General features: G+C 43.8%; 2 protein-coding genes across 3 annotated transcripts; one reads left to right on the forward strand and one right to left on the reverse strand.

The window, feature by feature from the left end:
• Window positions 1–2,035: 2,035 nt before the first annotated feature.
• On the forward strand, window positions 2,036–10,449 carry LOC137892914 (E3 ubiquitin-protein ligase KCMF1-like). Its single transcript, XM_068738327.1, has 7 exons — window positions 2,036–2,051; window positions 3,908–4,075; window positions 5,616–5,755; window positions 6,970–7,071; window positions 7,510–7,690; window positions 8,149–8,467; window positions 8,938–10,449. The coding sequence occupies exons 1-7, from the start codon at window positions 2,036–2,038 to the stop codon at window positions 9,263–9,265; spliced, it is 1,254 nt and encodes a 417-aa protein (XP_068594428.1). The 3' UTR covers window positions 9,266–10,449.
• A 933-nt stretch (window positions 10,450–11,382) lies between these two features.
• slc20a2 (solute carrier family 20 member 2) lies at window positions 11,383–26,881 on the reverse strand. 2 transcript variants are annotated; one of them, XM_068760678.1, is made up of 10 exons: window positions 26,467–26,881; window positions 24,134–24,274; window positions 23,498–23,583; window positions 22,671–22,767; window positions 22,409–22,528; window positions 21,451–21,684; window positions 20,232–20,856; window positions 19,948–20,133; window positions 17,990–18,074; window positions 11,383–15,902 (listed from the first exon to the last, which is right to left on the reverse strand). In XM_068760678.1, the coding sequence occupies exons 1-10, from the start codon at window positions 26,753–26,755 to the stop codon at window positions 15,738–15,740; spliced, it is 2,028 nt and encodes a 675-aa protein (XP_068616779.1). In that variant the 5' UTR covers window positions 26,756–26,881; the 3' UTR covers window positions 11,383–15,737. The 2 variants fall into 2 exon arrangements, with proteins under 2 accessions (XP_068616779.1, XP_068616778.1); XM_068760677.1 differs by lacking the exon at window positions 17,990–18,074 and adding an exon at window positions 18,666–18,750.
• Between the last annotated feature and the right edge of the window lie 921 nt (window positions 26,882–27,802).

The raw sequence follows: 27,802 nt of genomic DNA on the forward strand, positions 1-27,802 counted from the left end.
GAAGCTGGAGTTCGGGTTGATGAGGTGATTCTGAAGAGTTTAGGAATAAAACTCATTCCGTTTACTTATTCAAAACGAAACGATGTCTGCCTTTATCTGTGATTTCCAAAGGGGGGAACACGTTACTCCCTCACAAGGTGTTGCTCATTTTCAAATGGGAAGATTCTTGAGAAAATGATGACATTTACTCTTTCAGTCGATTCACAAACCTATTATTTCCTACCATTAAGACGATTATTTAAAATGTAATACTCTATGATAATTTTATCTAGCTTGTGAAAAACTACTAATTATTTAAAATGATGTCTTGCCCTCCTTTTATATCTGTTCTTTAATTGAACATTGAAATGACCAAATATCTGTAGCTCCTCAGATATAAGAGCAAAACACATTGATCCATTTGACAGAGCTGATGTTGGAGTTTCACAGCTATATTTACATGTGTTAAAATATTTACTCATTAATATCAATAATCTATATACATTGCTCAGACAAAATCAATCATGTATTCGACCTGGTTTAAGGTTAAGCTCGTTTAATGGAGTCACATCATTTAAATCTATGGTTCATATTAACACTGAATGTTCTGTTCCTCACACACTCCATGTCTGGGTGATAAAATGCAAGTCTGGAATGTTCAGACGCGAGAGCAGAAACCAACTATTAGATAGTCAAACATGCCAGGGTCATTCTGCTTCGTCCGTAGGACGTAGGAGGAGGAAGGATTTAGGTGAGAAGAGCCTCCCAGAAACACAAAGAAGTTCTGAGCATAGTTGTTCTTCGATGACTGGACTTCCTCTTGGTAAGATCTGATGCCTCTGAATGAAGCCTCTGCAGAGTTTGTGATTAGTTTCTTTCTCTCTGTTCAATAAACCTTGTGATTTGTTGGACTCTGACATCTTTATCTTGTGCCGTTTCTCTAATAAACCATCATGCTGTCCTGGTTTCAGAGGACCGAAGAGTCTTCTAAACCCTGATGCATGAAAGATCAAATCACTTCTCACATAGGGGTATTGTTATTCTTTCCATCCACACACTACTGCCAGCTACCCACTCTGGTTCCCAGTTAGATTCAGCAAACTTTTAAATCATAAAACAGTCATAAAGACTTAAACAGGCTGGAGAAAGTGCCTAATTTAAACCTATTTATATATATATCATGTTCTTTTATTAAATTAAGCTACTTGTTGTGTACTGTTCATAATTATTTTCATACTTCACCTCTTTTAAGTATCTCATATATCAAGCCGAGCTTTTGGAGATATCTTTAAGGATTACACAGTTGAAAAATGCTAATTTGTTTGCATAATTATATGTATTCCATTTTGCATTAATTTTATTATAGTCAATGTAAATTAGAGCTTTCAGAGATGTCATTGGCGGCAATGTGGTAATATATTGATTACGACTGCTGTCTCAGAGCAAGACGATTCTGTGGTGGAGTCCAACGTTAGCTGGGATGGACTCCAGTAGTGGTGGAAAATTGATAAATTGATAGATCCAAAGTATAATGTAAGTGGGATAGGTAGAACTGTGTTAAGTCTGACTCATTTCAATTAAGTTTCTTTTATCTAACTTAAATCAACACTGCTTTCCAGTCAGTCCAGTTATTTTTGATCTATTATAATATATAATATATTATATCATTATAACATAATAATGTTAACATGCAAAATGTTAAGCCCCATTTAAATGATGACAAACACAACTGGGAGACTTTATGCTTTGTTTGGAAAAAATTAAGAAGGAACATTAATGTATTCAAAAAAGAATTCTGACTTTGAACCACTTTGAACCACCTGCTCAGGAAAATATTTACCTCAAAAACACTACAACACCGCCACCATGTGGACAGACGTGTAACTCACCGGCCGGTGACACAGCAGGAGGCGGAGGGCGACAGTCAGGCAGCCCTGATCCTTCATGAGGGAAGAGGCCAGGGACAGCCAGCCCGCCCCGGCTCTTCTCTTCACGCAGAGTATTCCATACTGCACACCAGGGAGCCCAAGCAGAGGGCTGCGTTTGGGTTCATAGGATGTCCCGTCATGAAGGTAAGAACACAAACGTGTGTTTGACTCAGATTACGTGACGAGAGCGTTAACGCAGCACCGCTAGCTTAACGCAAGCTAGCCAAGAATGTCTTGTTTTGCAGTCAGCCCTGGCTGGTGCAGCAAGGTTGCAGCTAATTTCGTGGGGACGCGCTATGGCGGCCACGAAACGTAGATCTAATCCAACAATCATCGATGTCTATATTCTGTGTTTTACAAAATGGACATCAGTCTGGGGCTCGTTGACAAACGGAATGCTGACAGTAAACACGAAAGAAGCTAGTTAACATTAGCCAAGCGTGTCAGCTAGCCTGCAAGCTAGCTGGTAGTAGGTTATGTAGGTTAACACTGACGTGCTGGGAAGCAAGGGGGGGGGGGGGGGGGGGGGGGAGAGAGACATCAGAGAGTCATCAGAGAGCAAAGAGAGCGGGGGTAATAGAAACATTAGCTTGTTTTAAACACCTCAATGCAAAGAGCTAACGTATATTCTAGCTTCGCCAGCTAACGTTTTGGAACCAGCCCCCCCCCCTTGCCTGTCTTATAGATAGACGTCTTTCGTCATTGTCAGTAAATGTTTCAGCTAACCGGTAACAAAAGTGGAGGAAAGTCTGGCAGCAGCTGGCTAGCATGCTAGCGTAACGTTAGCTGGTTTATTCGTTAGATGGTTAGTTAGGCCAGAAGAGGCCTGTGGTGCTCAATGGTCAATTTAAAAACATCAGAGGCGAGCTATGCATTTCCTGACATGTGAAGAGGGTTGCCATCGCAACGTCTTCGGTAACAGTTGATGTTACGGAGGCAGCTATGAATGGAGATGAGAGGGACTTTAAACGACCCGGTGGCATCCAATCCGCCGAGGCCGTCCCAGATCCCGAATGTCCCCTGCGTCCTGCAGGTCCCCAAAAGCTGGGAATCTCCGTACGACACTGATCAAACGGAATGCCATTAATAATTGATCCTCTTTGAACATTGAAGTCAGCCGTGAACATAACTGAGAGGATAAGTTGTACCTTATCACCTTCAGTACTGCTGTTAAATACATCTGTGTAATGGATTTTATGGCAGCAACAAATCACAACAAAATAACTCGAAAAGCGCGGACCTCCGCCGAGCAGCTCATTCCCCCCATAATAGGATTCACACCGTCCACATGGTGATCTGGATCATCACCGAACAGGTTCTGAATTGTTCTTGGTATCTTTATACATGAACCATGAAAAGTACAAATGAATCGGACTTGATGTGTATTTTTAATTGATTTCTGTATCTGTAAATTGAGTTTTCAATATTAAAACGCAGTATTTATTTTTACTGACTCCATTCTGGATCCGATCCAGATGAAATTCGGTGGTAAGATAGAGGCCCCCACCCTACATGACTGTGTCAAATTCCATAAACATTAACTACAATGTTACAGAACATTTCAAACTGGTTCATGATCCAGGATCTCTTCTGGATTGTCACCAAAATGTAATAATCTGTTCCTGGTAAGATTCCCAACATTTCCTGAAAAATTCGATCCGTCCAGAACTTTTTGAGTTATTTTTCTAACTGTTTTTAATTTCATTTTGGGTTAATAGAATCTGCACAGCTTTGCATTCTGTTATTGTGTTATAACGTACAGTAAAAAAAATGTAATTCTCTGCATTTTCCAGAACCACAAAAAGCGTTGAATCTGTTTCACTTTAACTTAAATGCTACTGTAGACAGATGTAGTACTTTTTTACTGAATAATATTTCACACATGCTCCCATGAAAAAATCTGCATAATTAATTTAGGGATAACTTCTCACCACATTTCCCTTGTTAATGCTACAATTGGATTCCTTTTGTCGTGATCGATGGCCTTCTGTCCTCTGCAGGCGTCAGCTGTGATGCGTGTTTAAAGGGGAACTTCAGAGGCCGACGATACAAATGTTTAATTTGCTACGACTACGACCTGTGTGCATCGTGCTATGAGAGCGGCGCAACCACGACCAGACACACCACAGAGCATCCCATGCAGTGTATATTAACTCGGGTTGACTTTGGTAAGTACATTGATTTTCACTTACGGCTCATTGTCATTTAAGGGCATGTCCAGCTTATCATTATTTTGATTAACTCTATTTTTTTTTGCAGCATTTTGATTTTACTGATTGAATCAATGTAATGTATCAACATTTGCCACATATTACAGTTAACTCCCGAGATCAATCTCAAGCCAGTCACTATTCATAAACTGATTTAAACAGTTATTTATCAGCCCCTATCTTAAGCTGAGCATCAACATTGAACTATAAAAACTTTATTTGACTTATTCTGCATATAATTGTTATACCAGTGTTTTCAAACTTGTATTTAATTATATATATGTAGCAACAAAATAGAGGCGAGCCAGACTGAATCAAGCGTTGCATTTATATGGCCTGTCGTTAGCGGTGTGAACCTTCCTGCAGCCAGTGAGTAAACCCTTCCGTTATCTTTTACTGGCACTGGCTTTCGTTTCCAGGTTCAGATTGACTCGGTGGTGACTGGTTTGACCCAGATTTTGGGGAGTTTGTTATTGGGCTCCTTGGCTCACCCAACAGGAAACATATTTTGAAGTGCCGCTGGCAGTAACGGAGATAAAGATATTCCAATTATAACCGGAACATTCTCGCTGTGCTGCTTAAGAGTAGGGCGAACGGCTATCATACTTCTAATTTTGAAACAAACCAAACTTCCATGCAGAGCTTGGAAAAGTAGACGCATATTTCTAGTAATGCTGTAAATCAGTTTATTGTCGATCAGTTTTATTGACTGGACCTTTTCTCTTGCTTTGGGACTTCTTCTTCAGACTGTTTCAATCATCAGAGCTGTGAAATATGTTGGTATTCAGCCTTGCACATGTTGGAAATCCTCCTTTAAAATATTTTCAAAACTGTTGTAAATACAGCAGAAGGTGCAAGCTCCCAGATAAGCCCCCCCCCAGCAAACATAGGGTTACTCTTGTCCCTGTTGTCCCTACCTAACAGATTTGTTATGAGGTATGATCTATTCACATCTGCTCAGAAACAGCTGGACAGAATTCAGTTTATTTCCCCACGTGCGTTGTCGGGGCTGAAAAGTGGGCATCTTTCCTGTAGAACTAGATACGGGATAAAAAATGAAGCCTATTCGGCACAATGAGCGCTGCTTGGCAGGCAGATGCAGCAGAAATCTCTCTAGCTTCCGGGTTTACTTGACCGGTATGCGGCCCGCTGAATATGCACAGCAGTGTTTCTCCTGACCCTGCACTATCGGCCCCACTTGGTCCATAGATTTTACATTACTGGACTTTTCCATCACTTCCCTCGGCTAGAGAAAGGCTTGTTTTAACTGCCCCATGTGGCAGAAATATCTCTGGATGCAGGATCAAGGAAAGGTGTCATGAAATCGACGCGCTGCACTCTTGTCGCATGCCTTTAGCTCTGGTTGTGCATCGGCAGCCTTGTGTGAGCAATATGGAAGGTTTTATTGTGAACCGCCTCTTGTATTGTAGGTAGAAACGGTTTTCACTGCTGCTGTGCCTCCTCTACGTTGTGTTCTGATTATGCCCCCCCCCCACAGACCTGTATTACGGTGGAGAAGCGTTCTCGGTGGAGCAGCCCCAGGCCTTCACGTGCCCCTACTGTGGCAGGATGGGCTACACGGAGATCTCCCTGCAGGAGCACGTGGCTGCAGAACACACAGAGACGTCCACGGAAGTGGTGAGTGTGTTGTTCATAGCTGGCAATGTGACGCATCTGGAATGTCCACTCCTGGTAAGATGGCACAAACGCTTCAGTGTGACCTAAGAAACGATGGCTGCTTAAAGATTGAGGTCATGTGTGTCCCAGATCTCCTTTTCTGCTACCTTGGGTGCCTGGATGTCTCACTCGTCCTTGTGTACTTCGACCTGTCCTCTCCACGGACCTTAACCGGATGCGGTCGCTGATCCTGACGCTTGGCACTAGTTGAGTTTGTGTTCAGCTGTCCCTGCGTGCCGGATGATGTGCTCGGAGAAACGTGCCTCCTTTGACTGTGTGCTGCAGCTTGTTACATTTCTGCCTGGCTTCACGTTGTCACATTCGCAGCCTGGATTTGATGTCGGCTGAACTGCGGATGATGTCGGGTAGACTGCAGCTCTATTTATAGACGCTCACCGTTGTTCGTCTGATGGTAGAAGATACTGGTTGAGCTACTGATGAAAAATCTACAAATCTACTTGCGGCGCCTCAATTAAATTTTACTGCTACGGATTGGAGGAGAGGCTTCTTTGTGTATTCTGGAATTGGTATCTGATTCCATCACCTCTAGAATATGAAACTGTTTAGAGGTTGTCCTTGGAATGACGAAGAGGTGATGAGAATTTGAGGTAAAACCTGGAGGTAATGTTTCGCACCCTTTGGTGTCCCGCCGTTCCCGGAGAGCCCTTCTGGTTTTTTTTTTATTTCGGATTTTATTTGTGTTTTGGTTGATTGAAGCATAATCACACGTTAGCCAAAATAGATGTTCAAATATATGAAATCTGAAAGTGCGTCCGTCTATAATCACTTTTTTCCCAAAGCATATCTCACAAAATACACCCAACAGTTTCCTGAAACTTGACATGTACTGTATGTTAAGGATAAGTAGTTAGTTTTATTTTGATGTTTTGAAATTTGTACAACTTTTAGTTTTTATTTCCTCCCCCATTGGATTCTGATTTTAAGGTGAGTCTAAATATGTTCATCTCGTTTGGAAATCTTTCTGACAAATTGAATTTGTGGTTTAAAAAAATAAATATTTTTTTCAGGAGTCTTTTGCTTCTGCATATTTTTAAATCAAACATTTGCACACTGGATATTGTCACGTTCTCCAGACGGAATGTTCCAGAGGACCCAGCTCAAAGTGAAGCCTGTGCAGTGATGTGTGGCGACACTCTCTTCCTTCTGCCCCGTAGATCTGCCCCATATGTGCTGCGCTGCCAGGCGGCGACCCAAATCATGTGACGGATGACTTTGCTGCTCATCTCACGCTTGAACACAGAGCGCCCAGAGACCTGATATCCTTTTCAAATAGTAATTATAGAATCAGAATGCTCCTCTCGTTTTCTTACATTGAAGAATCTGGACATAGTAAACGCTGCTGCTGTCGCTGTCGCCGTCTAATTTGTGCACCAGGGAGGAATGCGTTTACTGAAGCTGACACTTGTTTGCATTCTGCTACTCGCATTCCACCCTTCATCATAGTGCCTGGATTTAAATGAGGGGAAATGTTGTGCTATTTTAAACGCACACATTCGTTTTTGCAGGGACACTGAATAGTTCATGAAAAGTTAATATCACAGCGGTTCAATACGAAGTGAAGACTACAAATAGTTACAGGAAGCTATTGAGGGGGCTTTTTTTTAATTTTATGATTTTTGTGAATTGAAATTGTTGTCGTCATGGATGATGCTAGTACTACGACACTCCTGATGCATTCTTTAACTGAGCTTCACGATGAGTCGAGTGGAGTTCGGCACGTGAGGAGGATGTTTCACCCTGGGCGCGGGCTGGGGGGCCCGCGAGCCCGCAGGTCCAACATGCACTTCACTAGCAGCACCACAGGGGGGCTCTCCACCAGCCAGAGCTCCTCCCAGAGCTCCAACTACAGCAGAGAGGCCATGGACCCCATAGCAGGTCAGACACACACAGGAGGAGGAGTTTAAACCCTCCCTGCCGAGGTTCTTAGTGCAGCACTTTGGGTTGTGGCTCGGGGGCTGCTGTGTTCGTACATGTCTAGCTAGTAAAGGGTACAGACTTAATTTAGCTGATGTATTATTTAGCCTGGTAATATGACATTTATTAGCATTCTTTATATCCAGTAAGTAGAGTCTGCAATACAAATGATTTCCATTGGTTCTGCTACGGCTCCGAGGGAAGGGTCCACACCACCACCTTTACTCACTACATGTCATCTATTAACATCAGATGTCATTAGACTGCAGGTTATTGATGTTATTCAATGAATAAAAGGTCATTGTTAGTCTTTGGTATTGCCTCAAACGAAGTTTTTATGGTGTATCCAGTGTTATTGGAGCTCTGTTTTCTTATTTTGCTGACATATACTTGCTCTCCGCTCCATCCTGATCTTCCAGAACTGCTGTCCCAGTTATCGGGGGTGCGGCGTTCGGCGGGAGGCCAGCTCAGCTCGGGCCCCTCGGCCTCGCAGCTCCAGCAGCTCCAGATGCAGCTCCAGTTGGAGCGTCAGCAGGCTCAGGCGGCGCGTCAGCAGCTGGAGACGGCACGAAACACCACCCGGGGCGGCGGCCGAGCCAACGCGATCCTCAACACCAATTCCGCCACTGCAAACCCGAACCCCAGTGCCAATCACAATACCAACCCCAGTCCCAATTCGGGTCTGCCCGAGCCTGGCACACAGCATCATGCCCATAGCTCCCAGTTTCTACTCAGCAGGTTGGGTTGTTGGTCTTCCTCTTTGTTGCTACGGTATTTCTGATTGACTGAATCATTGTGTTTGAACCAGTCAGACATGACGGTTATCACCGCGGCGGTGACATCAGTCTGAAGCCAGGCTGTCTGCTTCAGGCTTCACCTGTGCTCCCATGAAGAGGAAGAGGCCCTTTCCCTGCGTCGTTTGTCTCTTCTGTACAAAAATGAACGGATAACATGCTTACAGAGAATGACTGCTAAAGCAACCCGGCGGAGCGAGCGTATTGATTTAGCCACTAGATGTACGTTCATTATATCGATGTTTTAGCCAATCTAGCGGTTCCTCTGATTCTTCAACTGAGCACCATCTGCAAATTCAGAGGAGTGCATTTTTGAAAGTTTTTATTTATTTATTTATAAACTCCTGTCTCTATATTCGCCGTTCATCTGTCTTCTTTTTTTTTTGACCGTCCTTGTGATGCTCTGTCCCTCAGGCTGAGCGAACCGCGGCAGTCCGAGGCAGAGAGGCAGGCATGCGAGGCCCAGTGGGCCGACAGGAGCTTGTTCGTGACGGAGCTGCTGCTTTCCACGCTGCTGCCCGATGACGACGCCTCCGCCTCCTCGTCTGAGGACGAGGACGACTGTCACGGCTCTTTACGGAATTTTGCTGACTTCGAGGCCATGGGCTGTGTCGAGGTCATGACCTTAGACGTGGCTCTGGAGAACCTCAACCTCAAGGAGACGACCCCGGCTACCAAGAAGACGAAAGCGACGACTAAAACGGCACCTACGAAGAAAGAGCCTCCGGCGCCGCCCCTTTGATGACATGGCCGCTCCCTCCCCTCAGGCCACCATTGTAACTGGCAGACCGCCGCGTCGGTCCAACTGCCAACGGATGACAAAAACAGACTTGCAGTTGGTTTTTTTGCTTTTAAAATGTTTTTTTCTCGGTGATTGTCATTTCAGCTCTGTCCCCACTCAGCCCCGCGTTTATTACGTTGTGTACATTGAATCAAAATGGTGAGACGAGAGAATGTGAAAGAAAGCCTGGCGGGTGTGTGAGAGGAAAAAGAAAAAACTATATAAATATATTATAGAAAATCTATATGACCGTTGATAATCAATCCACTTAACCCTCGTTGTCCGCTAGCAGATGAGCATAGTTAAAGATAAACACGTCACCCGGGGAGAGGAGGCGGACCGAAGCCTCTCCCATGAAAACGCTGCTGTGTATTTATAGTTAATAAAGTGCTTGGATGGTTCTCCACAGTTTAAGCATGAGCTTAAATCACCATGTGCCCGTTTTTAACTGCACAGTCCCTCGATGGGGAGGTTTTTTTGTTCACACACCCGAGTAACTAGATTAATGGTGCTGATTGCCTTGTCTGGCATCTCTGCACCACACGGATATAGACTGGTGGCTGCGTTATGTTCATACCCCCCCTCCCATCACCTGTTTTGGGTCATGTGACCTTGCTTTACAGACTGCGGGCACTTTTCATATCCGGTGTCCGTACACTTTATGTACACTACAGACGCTCTACATAAGGGTGTTACGCAACTTGGAGGCAGGTAGAGATGAAGCTAGTGATTTTCAAGCTTTTTTTATAACATGAAGAAAAACGCATCACGTGCGGTTGCTGTTTGTGTTTGTTTGTCTTTCTCCCCCCCCCCCCCTCTCTTAGGAAAGACCAAATGCTTCTTTCTCAAGCTTCCACTCCTCGGAACTTCATCTTCTCTCCATCTTGAATGCAAAGATTATCATGTGATTTGAAGAGAGAGAATCCTGTATTGCTCTTTCCATTAATGTCTCTGTCAAAAGGATCTTTGTATGCCTCCACTGCTACCTGAAGAAATGAAATGTATGTTTTTGGCTCAGTGAATAAGCCGATTCACAGGGTAAACCTTTGTTTGGAGGACAATAAAAATGTTTTGGATGGAAATGAACTAACCCAATCACACTCTCTGGTTTGTGTTTTTACTCCCCCCCCCGTTGGTGAGCATGTACAGCGTATGGTAAAAATAAACTGCTATCTCACAGGTCGAGTTCAATCTACATCGGTAAATTGTCGTTTGGATGGATGCACCAAGTTAGAGAAATCAAAGGACAATTTCAAACCGATGAAAAGAAGTGTCAATTAAAAGGAAATGAAAGTAAAATGTTCATTGCAATGGCAAAAAGATAATGAGCCACCATTTCAACAAACCAGAAAACGGACTGAGGTACTCAGAATTAATGGGCATAATAATCATGTCTTTATTCAAGTCAGCAGCTCGTTCTCACCACTAGATGGTGCTGTTGGATTTGTGGGCAGGTAGAAGAATTGACATTCTGTCAGAATCTAGATAAAGGAAGAAAGCTGAAGCAGCTATGTCAGGAGGGGATTCCTGCACAGAAGTGGGAATAGTGAGAGTCTGACTCTACAAGATGCCCTTAGCAGGGAAAGACGAACCGGAAAATAAGACTGCACTGACTCGTTGGTAAATCTAACCGGATGAAGAAAGACGATTTCTGCACGGTCATCGCACTATTTGGATGATACTGACTCAAATGGCTTCCCTTTGGTTGATCCATCGGCTCCATGTGTTTTCCAAAAGTACAGGTCAGAGCAATAATGTGCAGAAGACGAGAAGAGACCTGCAGATCGCGATGAAAGCGGTTCAGTGCGGATGGCCAGAGTTCCATCTTTTAATGCCCTGCATCCTACCTCCTCACTCATCCATCCCATTGCACAGATAAAAGTACCCTCATTTCCCTGTTGTTTATATTGAAGTGGGGCAGTATAATGTATTGATAAGGGTAATTATGTTTTCGTTTTACAATCTGAATGTGATAAAGCAACTACATATTTTGGGGGAAAGAATTTCCCATTTGCAGTCATCGCATTTTTTGACTCACAAACTTCTTTCCAAGCATAAAAACCACAGAACTCAGGAACTTAGTTATTCTTTGTAATTTTAATTCCCATAATTTAGTTTAAATGCAGACATTTCTTTTCCACTAAAGTATTAAATAAAACATCACAGTACAATATATGCAAATCAGAGAGCTCTATGATATTGTAGAAGCAGGCTACAGTTTCTTTTGATATTTTTTTATAATTAATTTCTACATTTTATACGTTTTGTAGGATCGGACAGTTAAATAGCAGTTAACAGTAGAGAGACAACACAGAGCTGTAGAGCCTGCAGGCCAGCCAAGGAGCATATTCAACTAAACAGACGTCCAAATGAAGGTATGAACTGGCTCCTCCCCCTGATGTGATGCTGGTTTCGTACAAATGCTAGAGGACACTATTTCACCAGGGCAGGTGGATCTACACAACCGGGGTGACAGCACCTTCAAGATTCACACTCAGGGAGAGAAGAGAAGAAATGGCACATTCTGTTTCTTTAGAAATATTACAAAACAGCTGCTCTGACGCAATAGAAGTACAATATGTTCCTCCGTAATTTGATTTAAACCCATCAGATGAAGCATTATTATAAAATGCGGTTCCTCTACGGGGAGGGAAAGTGTGAAACCCCAACATTTCATTCAAACTGAACACTTTATTATTATTTTTTTTTTAAAGGATCTTGGCAAATTTGACCTGAACAATCATTTAAAATACTATCGCTTCAGGATATAACACAAACTAAAAATGTGAGTCTCTTCATTGACAACTGATCGGATATTAAATATCAATGAATGCTGACTCGTTTAAAAATGCATGAAAATCCTTTAGTCAGTGAGCTGCTCTTCCTCTGCTAACTGATTATGGTCTGATTAACAGCTACAGATTAGCAGTTTGTTATTCCAATGTGCAAACAAGTGATCTTGTTTTCATTCTTGCATTTTATTTTTATTTTTACTTGGACATTGTGACATTAACTTAAAAAACCGATGCTACTTGAATATTTTGCAGTGTAGTGTTTGTAGCTTTAGCTCATTATGACACGCGCGAATCTTCACAGTCCGATATGTTATTGCTGCTACCAGAGGATGGCTTTCACTTTCCCTCCCCCATCTTCAGCAGTGAATCCCTTTTGGCAACACAGGACAGAAGAAAAAGACAAATGACAGTAGAAGGGACGCAGATGGGGGGGGGGGGGCTGAGGAGCACGGTGGCCAGGCATACATTTAATATCTGCAGCGTGCTTCGCTGTCCAGTTCCAAATAGAACCCAACAAGAGCAACTAATGTCCACTGCGTGCAGCCAGACGGTTAAACGGGGTTTAAACTTGAAGCTCGTGCAGAAACATACTAGATACATGCTGGTTCTCAATTGGGAGGTTACAGTAGAGTAATTGTATCTTATGTGCTTTACAAGAAGAAGAAAATTGGAATTCTGAGTTTTTATACTGGCATGAGAGTAGAAAGATGGCGGCACGGACAATACACAGGTTGTTGAAGTAGCTTGTTGCTCTTGAGAGGAACAGAAATGCACATGGATTTGTAAAGATTGGATGACAGACTATAAATGACAAAAAACAAACGAGTGAAAATCAGCTCGAAAATCTCTCACAACTTGCGGTGTGCTTTCACACCGCAAGTTGTATTCTGGTAAAAATAAACCTTACAATTGTCATAGTAAGAATTAGGAGAAAACTCCAACAAGCTGCAGATCTTTAATGTTAACCTCCCGGCATGATCAGATTTTTTCATGTACTTTACAAACAGAATTTTAACACACTGGCTTTGCGCAGCCCCCTCATGTAACCCACTCTGAAAGAGTAAAAGGGTACGAGCTTCAAAAACAAGGAAACACAGTCCATGAGGTACCAACATTAAGATTTACACCTCTCAAATGAAAAAGAATTCACCTAAAGGGAGGCTTCATTAAGATGCCGTCATCTTATGATCAAACCAGCAGGGAAAAAAAATTACAAAGTGGTTTTTATCTATAATTCAAAAAATAAAAATGGTAATTTATAAATTGGATCGATTGGCAACCGTTGCTTCGCATTTCCACGATGAAGAACACACTGCGCCGGAGGGGAAGGTTTTTTTTTTATTTCCCCTCCACCACGGTGTGTTCTCCAAAATGTCTGGAAGCCCAGATTAAAACTTAGATATGGTATAAAAATATATAGTTCTGATGAAATTTCTCTAGTCATTCTCTTCATCAATGACTTGCACCCATACAAATAGCGCTAACGCAGCACAGTAGCAGTGTAAAGTGACAGGGATCATGATTAGCAGGACTGCTACAACAAGAGTCATTGTGCACACTTTGTCTGTCTCTCTAGACACTTCAGGTTAATGTTCTTATACTTAAAAACAAACAAATGCATAATTAGTAGTTTGTCTTTCATTGGCATCGTTAGGCAACGTTTTTTTTCCAGACACTACAATATGGTTACGATGTAAACGCCACAGTACTGAATCATTTTTTCTGTATCTGCACAAAAGAAAACACAAGGTTACAAGGCAAGTGGCTACTTAAGCATAGATTTGTTCATGGGAAGAAAACAAGAACCACCACAACAACAAAAAACAACTTGCAACATCTGGCATCAAGTTTGTTCAAATAAAAAAGAAAGAAAGAAAAACTTTAGACTTTGTTCATCTACAGGTCAGGTGACCTTGTTAAAAAGCTGGTGATGATCAATACTACTGCCGATATCATCCCATTTAAACGTAACGATCTGCAGACACGAGCATCGTGATACGAGCGGCCTCTAATCCCCCAGCTGGGCTTCCACCTGATCCCATATCTGCCCATCCGATAGCACGAATCCTTCTACACTTCAGAAACAACGTGCTAGTTTTGAAGAGCTACACCAGCGGCCGGGGTTCAAGCCCCATTCTCTCCACGTCTGAATTCCAGGACAACAGTTACTGTTTGCTGTGATGCATATTAAATTCTGAACATGACGAGGCTTTACCTTAAAGAGCCATGCTTCTGATTTGATCATGTGAGGTAAGAGACCCAAAACAGACGGGTGGGAACTGGCCTGATCGCGGACAGAGTACGGTAGAGGTGGATCATTGGAGGGGAGCCTTCTGTGCCAGGAAGGGACTCCAGTAACTGATTTCAAAGAAACAACAACAAGGCATAGAGATGAAAGTCATCTTTTTTGTAGGACAGCGTGTTGCTGTCTCAGTTTTGTTTTTTGGCTTCTGCAGCAGCCAAACCTGATCAAAAGCACACAGAAGGGGAAACCTCCCTCCGATAACACCCGAGACCCAATTCAACAGTTTCTCAAGTAGGGGCCTTTAACCTGATCGACCTTCTGCCGATAGTGACACAATAAAATCAGATGAAATGGAATATCTACAGCTTCAGATTAAGTTAATTAAAACACGTCTTTCTGATTAAAATACTCCTGTAATCCTCCACGGCACAGCAGAGTGCTTTCAGTGTGTGTGTGTTTAATCCAGGGGGTGTAATACACTATGACATCAACCCCTACGATATTATAGAGAAACCATGACCCCCTCCCTCATTGCGCCCGCAAAACTCTTGAAGGACAGTATTTACAGTACAAATTACAATATAATACATCATTAAAAAATATGATATCCATCTCTAAAAACATAAAGGAGCTCTTGACAAAATTAATTCTTTAGCAGATTGAGTTTCCACATGATGCCACAGAACCCTAAACAGCTCAGTGACACCCCCCCCCCCCCCTCCTCTGAGGCGACCTTTCCATTTGGCCCTAGTTGCACCTGGCTAACATGCTCAAGCGAGATGGATGGGTTGGTTGACCACACACATATCTCTTCTGGGTTTTTTTTTCTTTAAGCCACAATCCAAGAACTCACACTCGGTCTGATAGAACAGTATGTACACATTTTCCTTGTCATGTCGAAACCGTAATAATAATACTAATACGACCGACGGCACTACCTGCGATTGCAGGTCGGCCGAGTACATGAATACTGCACGTCAGTCCGTTTGGGTGGGAAGATTTAACCTGGGATTATCATTAGTCACGTGCCGCCTTGTTTAATTTATGTTATTTCCTTTAAACAAACTGCCACCAAACGAACAGAATAATGAACACACTGATTACTTATGCATCAGAAACGAGAATAAATAAAAAAACGATCAGTAACTCAACCCAGTCGATAAAGATCTCTGAACTACGGAGCCATGGTGGCATCAGAACCAACCCTCCCCACATCCACAGCACAACCAGCCCGTCAATAACCTTCCATCCCCCCCCCCCCCCCCCCCACTTCAATTTCTGTCTCATTTTTCTGCAACCCTGAACACTCGAGCAAAGATTTCAACACAAAACTCCCCGTCACTCTCTTTCTGACTCGTCTTCCTCCTCCGTTCTGCCTCCAGGCCGCATGCCCTCAGACAAAGGGCAGGATGCCGTAGACGAACAGGGCCATGACGGCGGCGCTGAACAGGCCCGCCACTGGCACTGTGACAAACCACGCCAGGAAGATGTTCCTGAAGAGGCGCCAGTCCACCGCTTTCTGGGATCGGATCCAGCCGACGGCCACGACTGAACCCACCTGGAGGGCGCAAGTCAGGGAGGGAGAAAGAGACCAATCAGCAGCAGAATGAAAGGGTTAAAAAGACAAAGTCATGAAATGTAAAGCGCTTCAGGTTGTTCAGGCTCTCCTTAGGACAGACCCGCTGATTCTGGGTTCAGGTATTACCAGCATGTCATTTCTGCAACACTTTGGATATAACCATTATTATTATTATCATCTATCTCTATTAGACAGACTGGTGCTTCTGGAAATGATGAAACAGCTGGCCCTCACTTGACGATGGAATTAGGATCCAAAGTGGACCCTTTAAAATACTAGAAACATGAAAAAGCTGAATTCTAAACTTCAGAACTCTCCTGAAGTAAAAGTAATGACAAAGTGTCGAAACAGAAAAGCCTGAGCACAACCGTCAGCTCTTTGATGCTATCCGGAGCCAAAATGATGGTATTAGTTCAGAAAAACAGATCATAAAAGTTAGATTTTTGGGGGTGGATGTCTGAAATCAGCAGTTCATGTCGATGGAAAATGTTACCTCTTTTTTTTAGCCTTGACGTCTACAAAGAGTATTTCTTTAAGGGTTTTTCTCCACTAATGTAATGTTCACGCTCATGTCAGACGTCCACCGATGAACTACTCTCTCGCCTTGATTTAAATCATCAAATCGGGACCCTGGCGTGCTTCCAGCTGACTGTGATGCTGCGCAAGTTGCACCGCGCCTGGTCTTACACAGCCGTGTTTGTGGCCGCTGCATTTTTGACACAAGGAGTAGAAAATCACGCCGCAGCGCTCCACACACACACACACACACACACACACACACACACCAGGACTGGGCAGCACTTCATCAGTGAGGAAGTCACGAGCAAAAAAAATTCATTAGACAACCCAAACGTTTGCCTGTCACCACAAACACACACACACACACACACCATCTCTGAGGGCTGTCAGGGAGATGTTTACTGATGTTGGCCGTGTTCGAAAAACAGCTGTGTCAATTTCTTAATATGGAAAATAAATAAATAAATAAATAAGTGTCATCAATATGATTGATAAAGCTGCTGACTTCAACCAACATCAGTGGATCCCCCTTCCACAGCTCCGAAATCAATCAAGTCACCACCACGGTTATACTGAATACCTCTAACCAGCAGTAGAGTTAGCATTTTGGAAGAGCGTGGATTATCTGAGGTTTTAAGGGAGATACAAGGGCATTTGGAGGTGAGAAATGAAAGCAGGATATGAATGGAGATGTTCAGAGAGATTAATAGAGAGCCATAATAATCCTGTTTTGAGTCTTCTGCAGTTCCCCCCCAGCAGACGTTTTAACAGATCAGATGAAGAGTAATCTTTGCCTATTCAACACTTCTGATAAATGCATGCATTACGTTTATTCATCTCCCCAGAGCAGGCTAAGAGTCAGACCGATACCACTACCTCGTTTTCTAACGCATGTGTACGTACAGCCATTCGGCTTAGCTCAGCAGAAGGACCATAAAAGAGCAGTAAAACACTGACCTAGCTCTAACAACACCGCAATAAAAATTGAAGTTAATCTCCTATAGCAGGGGTGCCCAAACTGTTCCATAAAGCAGGAAACAAACGAGCACATTCCTCAAAATGCCCGACTTCTCCTTTAAGAACTGTTGTTAATCTCGCAGGAATATGAGCCTAGATTTCCCTGATAGAAATTCTGCTCCATCCAAAAACAAATGACTAGAAATAGAACGTTTTTACTGCTAGACTAAGAGCGCTGCTCCGTTTGGTGCTTAGGTACAATATTAAATAGAAATAGCAGCAGAAAAACAATACGTTGACTAGAGAAAGTTGTAATGACTCCAATCTAATATATATATATATATATAATGTGAATCTATCTTTTTCAGAAAGCAAATTTCAGAAGCTTTAAATTTCAAAAGCTTGCATCGAGTTTGATCAAACTTTAGGGCGAGGGCGCCGGCAAATGTCCGAGTCGAGTGCTGGAGGAAAACTGCGAGAGAGATGTCAAAACAGCAACTCCGGGAGTTGCAATCGGCTTTGGTGATTGCCAAGCTGCAGAAGGAGCGACAAGGTGGTGCTCAGAGAGCCCTCTACAACGTCTTCAATACCTTGCAGTGGGTGGAGCTTACTGGGATGCCCACATTTGATGCAACAAGCACTGTTAGCGCACTCATTACTTCAATGCAAAATCCGCTGTGAAGACAGACGAGTGGAGAAACACAGAGAGAGATGGAGAAGAGGGTAAAAAAAAGGTGGAACACAAGGATGACAGTGCGGAGGTGGGTGGGGGGGGGCGTGCAGATGGGGGTTTCTGCTTGTGGCCAATCGCAGGAAGGTGGAGAATCCACACACCAAACCATGCCAGTGCTGAAAAGGACAACATGGAAGCGTTGGTGGGAATGAAAGAGGGTGAAGGAGAGGGCTGGAGGACTCCGATGCGTCTTCCAGAATGGATCCAGCAGTCCTGAAATGATCACGGGAGAGGGGGCTGCACGCTGCTGCCCGGGGGCTGTCTGCAGGGGGCGCAACACTTCGATGGCTGAGTGGAGATACTCAGAGGCAGGAAGTAAAATGTCTGGATTATAACAGTAATGCTACAAATGTTTGTTCATCAGCGAGTCCTTGTGAACATCTGAGGATAAAGAAATGGGCAGAGAAACGTGGTTTGTGTTGTTTGCAGCCCGGAGTCCTGGGAGGCAGCGTGAACACCCCCTCTCCTCTGAAACCGCCTTTGGGGGGGGGGGGGGGGGTGAGAGGCCAGCTGGAGGGCCCACTGAGTCATACCTTGCAGTGCGTGGTACTGACAGGGATTCCGATATTGGAAGCGAGCACGACTGTGAGTGCAGAAGCCAGCTCAATAGTGAATCCGCTGTGGAGGAGGTAAGGGAGAAGGGGGGGGGGGGGGGGGGGATTAAAGAGACATCCTTCATTGCTTTGTCTGGGATGCGTTGCCGACGGCACCCAGTTTCAGGTTCCACGTTAACCACAGCCGAGCTCAGCACAGCAGGAAAAGGAGCACCATCAAGACAAGTCACTAAAGGCACCATTTGTACCAGAGCACGGCTGTATGAGCGACGGATGAGGACGGATGAGGAAGACAGGCTGCTCTTCATGCTCACCAGGATTCGCTTCCTCTGACAGCTCACTATTCACACCAGACCTGTAGGCTCCCTCGACGACAAACCCGTGGAAGAAAAATCTATCCGCCATTTATTTGACCATTAAGGAGAGAATTAAGAAGAGGAAGGAGAAGGTGAAGTAATCAAGATTTAAAAGAGAGAGGAAACATGAAAGTGGAAAGACGACAGGCTGCGTTTCTACACGCAGTTGGAGAAGAGAAGCCAGGATGCTCCTGTGGCTCGGCCCTCCTATACTTTCTGTGCACACACACACACACACACACACAACTAATATGGGGGAAGAAAGATGCCAGAAGGGGAGATAGAGAGAGAGAGAGAGAGAGAGAGAGGCTGATCAAGGACAGACCAGCCAGTGAGGATGCAGGATGACCTTGTGAGGACGGAAGCCCTGAAGCTTTACGCGCTGTGGTACAAAGGACTTATTTAATCATAATAAACATGCAATAGGTCAGAGGACAGAATAAAAACGAGGAGTGGACTCATCCTAAATGACCATGATTATAATGACCCTGTAATATTTACAGATGGAAGCAAAATAACTCAACGGCCAGTGTACATTAGATTTAGTGGTAACATGTACAATTTATCAGCTGTGTGCAAAAAACAAATCAAAGAAAACAGCCCCTTCAGCCATTTTACTGTCCATTGAACCGCTTGTTCAACCAGATGCCTTGTTAAAGACATTGTGTGTGTGTGTGTGTGTGTTCAACAGCTGTGTGCACATCAACACTCACCGAGGGAGCCGTCGCCCCACATGGATTTGTGTCTGTCAGCACGTTGAAATGAAACATTTTGGAAAGTTTACTTCTGCATCAAACAGTCCTTCCCTGTCCCTCGTTCAAATGTTTATTTCTCACCCATTCCTACGAACACACAGAGAGACACCTTTCTGCCCGGCCCCGCCTTCTGGGTGGCAACTTTCTCACCTTGAGGGGGTGATGGGAGTCAGGTCCTTCCCCATGGTCTGGATGACGCGGCGGCCCCACACCCACAGGCCGGCACAGATGCCTATGCCTCCGTAGAACAGCAGCCAGACCGGCGTGGCGGCATCCTGCATCACTCCGCCCTGGTCGTAGATCATCCACAGCGCCACCAGGGGTCCGATGGCATTACTGCAACGGGGGGGAACAAGGAGGATAAGCAGAATGCATTGTGGGACGTGTCATTTTACGGACGAGTCGCGTGTTCTCTCGACATCAGCAGGCAGCACCTGACATCGTTTCCTCCATGGGCGAAGGAGCCGAAGCAGGCGGTCAGGATCTGCAGGAAGTGGAACAGCTGAAACACCTCGGACTTATCCTTCTCCTCAGTGTCCTCCTCGACCATGTCATCCAGAGGCATAGGGGCTGGAGCCCCCTCCTCTTCCACCCCCTGCAGCTCTGTGGCCAGCTTCATCTCGATCCCACCCTCATCTGCCTCAATCTCGGCCTCCGCAACGGCGTTGCAGTACGAGGAGTAGCTGTCGTAGCGTATCCTCTTCTTGGAGTAGGACACGCTGTTGCTCCTGCCTCCTCCCTCTCCAACCAGCTTTTCACTGTCGTCACGCGACTCCGTGCGAATGAGCGGCTGCACAGGCATGCCGCATATGGCCGCCGTGTAGCAGGTGTAGCTGTTGTTGCGGCGCAGCAGGCGGTAGTTGTTGTCAGCCGGGCCGGCGTTGGAGCCATCGTCCATGCGGCCCACGTGGATCTTGTGAAGCAGGTCTTTGTAGAGACCCGAGTCCTTGTGCACGGTGTGGTACACCTGGCCATCGCTGCGCATGTGGCCATCAAAGCTGAAGTTGCCGTTAGAGACGGGAGACTTGAGGCAGCCATTGGTCATGGAGTGGGTTCGGCCTGAAGGAGACCAGGAGACAGTGAGTCGGAATGCACAACGCTCCTGATGGTTACACAGCTGCACATTTACAGCACCTTAGATACAATGATGTCATTTCTAGACTGGGCATCCCAAAAGGACATGAAGGCTGTCGAGTTCACGTGATCACATTGTGTAAAAGAAAAATAAATAAATAAAACCCAATTATGATTTATTGCCTTTTAGATCAAGTCAACAAGGAAGGACTGCACAAACAATAATGTTAATTCATGCTTCATGATTCATTGCTTTGTTCTCAATTTTGCTTGTTGTATTACAAGACAAATAAAATGACTAACCATTTGTGAAACAAAAATCAAATGACCAAAAGATAAACGGAACACAGAGGTTGGCGTTCTCGGTTTTTCTAGTTCCACGTATTATTTTTTTTAACTGTTGAAGGATGAATGACCTTTTTCCGACATGGTTATCTTACATGTTTCCTTTCTCCTTGTAAAGCTATTCTAAATTCACAAAGACACTTGGCTGGATGACAGAAATGATCCAAATACATCAGGCAGGATGAGACGCAGTAAAACTACCAGCACACCTTAACTCAAGGAAATAAATCTTACCGTACGCCCGGCCGTTTGGCAGAACAGTGCCTCCATTTGCCAGGTTGGTGAGCTCCCCGCTGGAGTCGCGGGGGCCTCGTTCACTGCTGCCCCCCGTGAGCGGCACCACGGACTCATCTGTGCCCTTGGCTCCTGGCAGCTCTTTAAAGACGGGGCTGTCCTCCTCCTCTTCTGGAATCTTGTCTAGGCTCTCATCAGAGATGCGGGACAGAGCTTGCTCTTTCTTTAGACGACCTGGACGACGTCAGACGATGGACATTTACACTAATCATACATTACAGGCATTACACTAATCTAGCCATTTAGAGATGAGAGAAGTGGCCAATCCAAAATTCTGGCAGAGGTTTTACAGTAAAATCATCTGGAAATGATGAGAGGTCCAGTAAATTCCTAATTCTGACACATACGGTGTATCCTATATATATTTTTTTAGAATGTTTCCATGCAAAACTTTGTTTAAACTTACTCAATAATAAACCATGAAAAGCCTGGTTGAGTTCAGAGGAAAATAAACCTATGCAGCGACATTCCACAAACATAAGAAAATCCCATCAGCTGATCCTCACTAATCCCAGCTCCGGTCGACTTCACGCCTCCAGCTCCCCTCAGAACACACAAACTCAGTCATCAGATGTTTACTCTGTTTTTGACGGCCGCTGCATCGCCAGATTAGGATCACTGACATTTACCAATAATCCTCACGGGCACTTGTTTCATAGTAATCCTAGTTTTAATTTTAATATCTGTACAAATAATTAAGAAATTAAAGCACTGTCGACTTCGCTGGGCTGATTCTCCCATTAGGGAAAGCTTTTCTTAAACTGTAGGCCATGATCTTAACCCCAGTGAATGAGCTCAAGCAGTAATACTCACCAAGGATAGTTGGAGCAAGATAAGTGACATGCTTCACTTAAAAAGCTGTGAGAGGCCTTTTTTTAAGGGCCTTTAGGATACCTACTTGCAATTTTCCTCCTCATCCAGGGGCAGACGAATATCCAAACCAGAGCTGCACAAATCAGCGACTCGGCTACAGTTATGAGAAAGATGGCCCATATCGGTAGGAGCTCTAACCCAAGCACTGCAAATAATAACCACACACACACATCAGAGGAGTTAACTTCTACACATTCAAAGGAACGTTGAGCGACAGGTGATAATTGGAACACACGCTGGTGACAGACCAAACACAGTGTCTCCATTAGAGCGGCCTTCCTACTTACAAGGTGCTCCCGTGTACAGGATGGAGAAGGTGTTGATCCCAATGGTGGAGGCATAGAAGAGGGGCAACGCTCGCAGACCATTGGGAACAGAGTCCTCCTAAAAATGATTTATAGACCACAAATATATGAATGTTTGTCCATATTCAGTTTGTAATTTATTTATATTGTGCTGAAAATGAATGATGTCTGTGTACACACACACACACACACACACACACCTACACATGTACAATCAAAGGTACGGAAATAGAAAAAAACTGAATATGAGGCTATACTATGCTATGCTATGCATTATTGCACAATATTTCACCAGCAGTGACCTGACCTGTAAAAGCCAACTTGTGATGTCTCTAAACTTAATTATCATTATGAGTATTTATGCTTTGTGGGCATCTAAAAGCGCACCGACACAATCTGAATCCACTCAGTCCGATTTAGCGGAGAGAAACAGCCTGTAGAGGCACATGTGATGAATCGCCCCATGACTCATTCATAAATAATCCTGCTTGTGTGACTTTAAGATGACCTACAAATACTTTTCTCTTTCTCGCTCATTACGTAACGGAACAGTGTTGCCAAATCAAAGGGATCGTGTCTGTACTGGAGTTTTTTGGGGGGCAGGTTTGTGTGTGTACATCTGGGTCTAAATGGCTGGTACAGTCATCTCCTTGCCTGCAGGGATTAAACAATGCATCGAAAGTCCAAACACAACTCTCATTAATGGATGTCCTGGTAGGCCACTGGACCAAAAACACAAAGGAGAACACAAGAGTTCCATGACAAGGGTGTGTGTGTGCCAGATTGTGTTTGTGCTAATGTGATCCCACCTTGTTAAGGATGAAGTGTCTGATAAGCAAGAAAAGCAGCCCAGACATGAGTCCAGAGAGCAAGGGCGAGATGAACCACGATGCCACTGAGGGAGGAAAACGAGTATTTAGAATAAAACAGCTACACTCTAATGCTGCATCACCAGGCAGCCATGGCTGAGTCTTTGTTCTTCTCTCCATTTGGAATAAATGAAGGGGAGAGTACTTCAATAAAGTTTGCAATGCCATGTAATAAACATTAAATGTTAGTCAAATATTTAAGCGAGCAAAATATACACATCCAAATACACTTAAAATGCCTAGCTTTAATATGGAATCCTGTGAAGGTGGAGATAATTTGACTCTAAATGAATCCATATTTAACGGTGTGATTATTGATGTTTTTTGTAATGTTGTACAAGCAACTAGCAAATAAAGCCAACTAATGCACAACATGCCTTTAGATTACAGCGCAACCCCGAAGGAACAGGTACGAACTTTAAACATGGCTGTGGCTTACGCATGCAGGGGACGGAGACATGCGTCGAGACTGTCTCTCTTTTGTTTTTACCTTGTCTAAAGTGAGTAAAGGGAGTGTCAAACACACGCGTAGTATTACAGACATTCATAAGTGTCTCAGAGAGCTCCAAGCATTACCGATCTTCACAAGCTGCATCCACTGTACTCCCTTAGTGCCAATGGCCACCATGGAGAACCCGATGGTGGCGCCAACAATGCAGTGAGTCCCAGAGACCGGCAGTTTGAGGAAAGAGGCAATCAGTTGCCAGACTGCTGACCCTGTGAACAAAAACAAAAAGCCTCAGAAATGTTTCGTATCTAATTATCCACCGTTTTCCTTCAAAAATGTAGTTCTGGAAGAAAGGGGGGGGGGGGGGGGGGGGGCTTTAACTGCCGCAAACAATGCCACATGCATGGAATGCTCTAATGTGCTGTTTGGGATCGCAGTGTTTTTTATGCAGTGGATGACAATGCATCAAAATTGAGGGTTTCTGAGTGCTGAAATTCAGAACGGTCACTTTCGGTTTGAATTAATGTAATGTTTGGAACAAACAAGTCTGCGTGCCGAGTTCAGGCTTACTATCCTGCATAAAAACATATCATTCATGCAAACCCGGCCAATGGAAGTGAAGTATTCTTAGGACTTTCATTATATGGAATTACACATGATGCACAGAGGAAAGTTTCCACATTCTCTGAGGGTCTGCTGTGTCACACAAATGGTGAATAGAATGATTACTTATTTGTCAAGAAACAAAACAACCTCTGGAGTCTCTCAAAATCAATCTTTACCAACCAGGGAAAAATTAAATATATAAATAATAAGACATCTTATTTTATTATGATTTTTAAGCTCAAAACAATGAAATCTATATTCTGTGTTATCCTGTTCTGTCATCTTCTGTTGGACACCAAGCATTTTGATGTTTTTATCTGATCAGGATTGTTAGAGACTTTCTTTCTCTTCTGTGGGAAAAACATCTGATTGAAAAATGGCCCATTTAACATTCAGCAAACTGTTCATTGTTTTCTCAACCTGTGCCGTGTTGCCACAGCGGAATTGTCAGCAACTATTATGCACAAGGGATTATTCTGAGACATTTCCAGAACCAAACATGCTCACATCATTTGTCATGAATCACACGGCTTGGCAAAATAAGTGAAAATGTTTTTTCAAATGAACAATTATGGGTTTTTTCCATCTCAATTAAAAATCAAATCTGCTGGATTGATGTTATGTGGCATTTTGCTTCAAGAAAAACAGAGATTAGGTAACCCTTTATTTGTGGGAAAGCTGCCTGACCTAGAAAAATGATGCCTCCCTTCCTCTGAGAGAATGTGTCTCCTGGAGATTCCCACAGCAGCAAACACGGCAGCTCAGAGCTTATGTTAAAGTATTGGTGCTCAGTAACTGTAAATGTAATATCATTAATGCAAACGTCTGAGTGTTACATTAGAATAGTCTGATAATGCAAATTTTTTGCATCTTATGCGTGGTTGTTTTTGCTTGGTTCTCTTTAGCTCTTAGTCATGGATCCAAAGAAAGGCAGCAGTAACACTACTGGAAGCAGCTGTTGAATTGAAGAAGGAAATAATCATCAAATCTGAAAATGACGTTGGTGTCTCAGATTTTGCTGCGCAGTACGGTACGCCGAAATCGACGATTTTGATTTTCTTAAGAAAACTGAGCTAAAGGGAAAGAGAAGGGAAAAAAACCACGAGGAAAGTTACCCCGTCATTTTATGGAGGAGGACTCCCTTTCAAAGGAATAACTCTTCCCTCCCTCCACATCCATCCACATACGTATCACAGTGCAGCCAAAACGGTATGTAAATGATACAGAACTGGGTTAAATGTACTTTTATTATGCTTTTGTTTTTCATATTATATTATATATTTTATATTATTTACATTTTGATGCGTTACCTGTTGTTTAGATACGCGTAGTTACATAACAGTTACATTACATGCGTAATATAACTGTAGGCATGTTAATGGGCATTTATCTGGTGGTAGGAACGAACTAATCTCGTTATTTCTTATGGGAAATTTAGCTTCGGTTTTCGAACAGTATTACAGAACACATTATGTTCGCCAACCGAGGTTCCGTTGTGTGTTAAACAGATGCTCATATTACCGTTAAGGACCACTATTGCTATTACTAGTAATCTTTTGTTTATATCTTTAGGTTTTGGTTTGTTCTCAGGAAAAGGCGCACAAATAGAGGAAAGTTTAGAATGCAACATGCAATTCTAATTATTTATTATTTTCAACATTTACGTGACCTAATACCATCCAAATGTCCACTTTAACATCACTGATTTTACTGAAACTAAACGTTATATATGAACCATATACGACATAGAGAAGCCACAAGTCCGCCAAACTGTAATGCGGAATGTTTAGCTGAATATTATTAGCTCGTTCTATTTTGCTTGAAAGGAGATCAAGACTGTTTCGGTCACACTCACCGGCCATGGCGCTGACCTCCCCGGCCATGAGAACAGGAACCGTCTCGTTGTACAGGCTGACGTCGATGATGCCCTTTCGAATCGTCTCTCCCACTTTAGCCCCCAGTAGCATCGAGCCCAGGGTCTCAAAGATGGAGGCCAGGATGCAAGCTTGCTTCAACGTGACCACGCCGGATCCCACCGCGGTGCCGAAAGAATTGGCCACATCATTGGCCCCTACTGAAAAGGCCAATATGAAGGCAATGATGAAGCCAAGAATCACCATCCACAGGTACGGCTCAAGATCCATCTCGATATTGTGTCACCAGACGACAAAAAAGAAAAAAGAAAAAGGAGAGCGTCTGTGCGTCTTAATTGAAGGACTTGGAAAGTCTGCTCCTTTTCTTTGTCCTGCTTATCTGAAGGGAGAAGCTGCTAACTAAATACTTGGAGTTCAGTCCACAGATTGGAGATCAGTGATGGTGCGTGCAGGAAGCATTCCATAGCTTAGAGGCCGTCAGTCCGCACGATCCTTCACCTGCAGGACATTCGGGAGAGGACAGAGACAGAACAGCATTAGTGGCATGGGCCATCGCACCCCGTCTTAAAGAGCAGCTACCATGTGGCGACACCTCCCTGAGACTTCCTCAGGAAAACTAAGTACAAAAGGTGGGGAGGGCCCAAGAGAATGTAGGAGGAGGAGATAATAAAAAAACACATTCTTGAAAACCTGAAGGATTCAGGGTGGCTGGATGAAATTATAGTCTTGCACATCAGCTAAATTTAATCTGGTCAATCCAGAGGGCCGACTGACAGCACTTGGGTGAGATGATGAATGCTCCCAACAGTAGAGCGGACTATGAACACAGTGGACAACAGAGCAGCTGGCATCGCTGCTCGGCTCACAGGTTTCCCCACAAACATCCCAACAATTCTTCATGTCTGACTCTTATCAAGACGGTTTGAAAGGAAACGTTGCCCCACAGACGTCTCTCTGATAGCCTGGTAAATATCACATTAACCCTTCTGATGTTTACCCTTTTAGTGTCTGTACGACTGACTCTGCACACTGAGGCAGGCAGGCTGGCAGCCAAAGACGCACACAAAATGTGCAACAAGATTTGGAAAACAAGTTTGAAATGAAACCAAAAGGTGTTGCTGCAGTGAGGAAAAACACAGTGCATGGATTTTGATGCTTTGATACTGCAATGCAGTAAGAACAGCAGCAGTGATACTCAGTTGCTGCAAGGAGTAGGATCCTTATTTTATTAAAGGTCAAGTTCATTCATTCATAATAAGGTAGCGAGCCGAAAACTTGTGCATATTCTCAATTAAAAGACTGTAGTCTAGGATGATT

Source organism: Brachionichthys hirsutus, chromosome 4 (assembly GCF_040956055.1).
Source record: "Brachionichthys hirsutus isolate HB-005 chromosome 4, CSIRO-AGI_Bhir_v1, whole genome shotgun sequence".
Lineage (NCBI taxonomy): Eukaryota > Metazoa > Chordata > Actinopteri > Lophiiformes > Brachionichthyidae > Brachionichthys > Brachionichthys hirsutus.

What these genes read in the sequence shown, in the direction of transcription:
- slc20a2 (XM_068760678.1), bottom strand. Translation starts at nt 26,755, where the DNA reads ATGGATCTTGAGCCGTACCTGTGGATGGTGATTCTTGGCTTCATCATT. An exon ending in GATGCAGCTTGTGAAGATCG is followed by an intron (nt 23,584 to 24,133) that starts GTAATGCTTGGA and finishes TTCCTCCCTCAG; the next exon opens with TGGCATCGTGGTTCATCTCG. An exon ending in GATGAGGAGGAAAATTGCAA is followed by an intron (nt 21,685 to 22,408) that starts GTAGGTATCCTA and finishes GACGTCGTCCAG; the next exon opens with GTCGTCTAAAGAAAGAGCAA.
- LOC137892914 (XM_068738327.1), top strand. An exon ending in ATTAACTCGGGTTGACTTTG is followed by an intron (nt 4,076 to 5,615) that starts GTAAGTACATTG and finishes CCCCCCCCACAG; the next exon opens with ACCTGTATTACGGTGGAGAA. An exon ending in CAGAGACGTCCACGGAAGTG is followed by an intron (nt 5,756 to 6,969) that starts GTGAGTGTGTTG and finishes TCTGCCCCGTAG; the next exon opens with ATCTGCCCCATATGTGCTGC.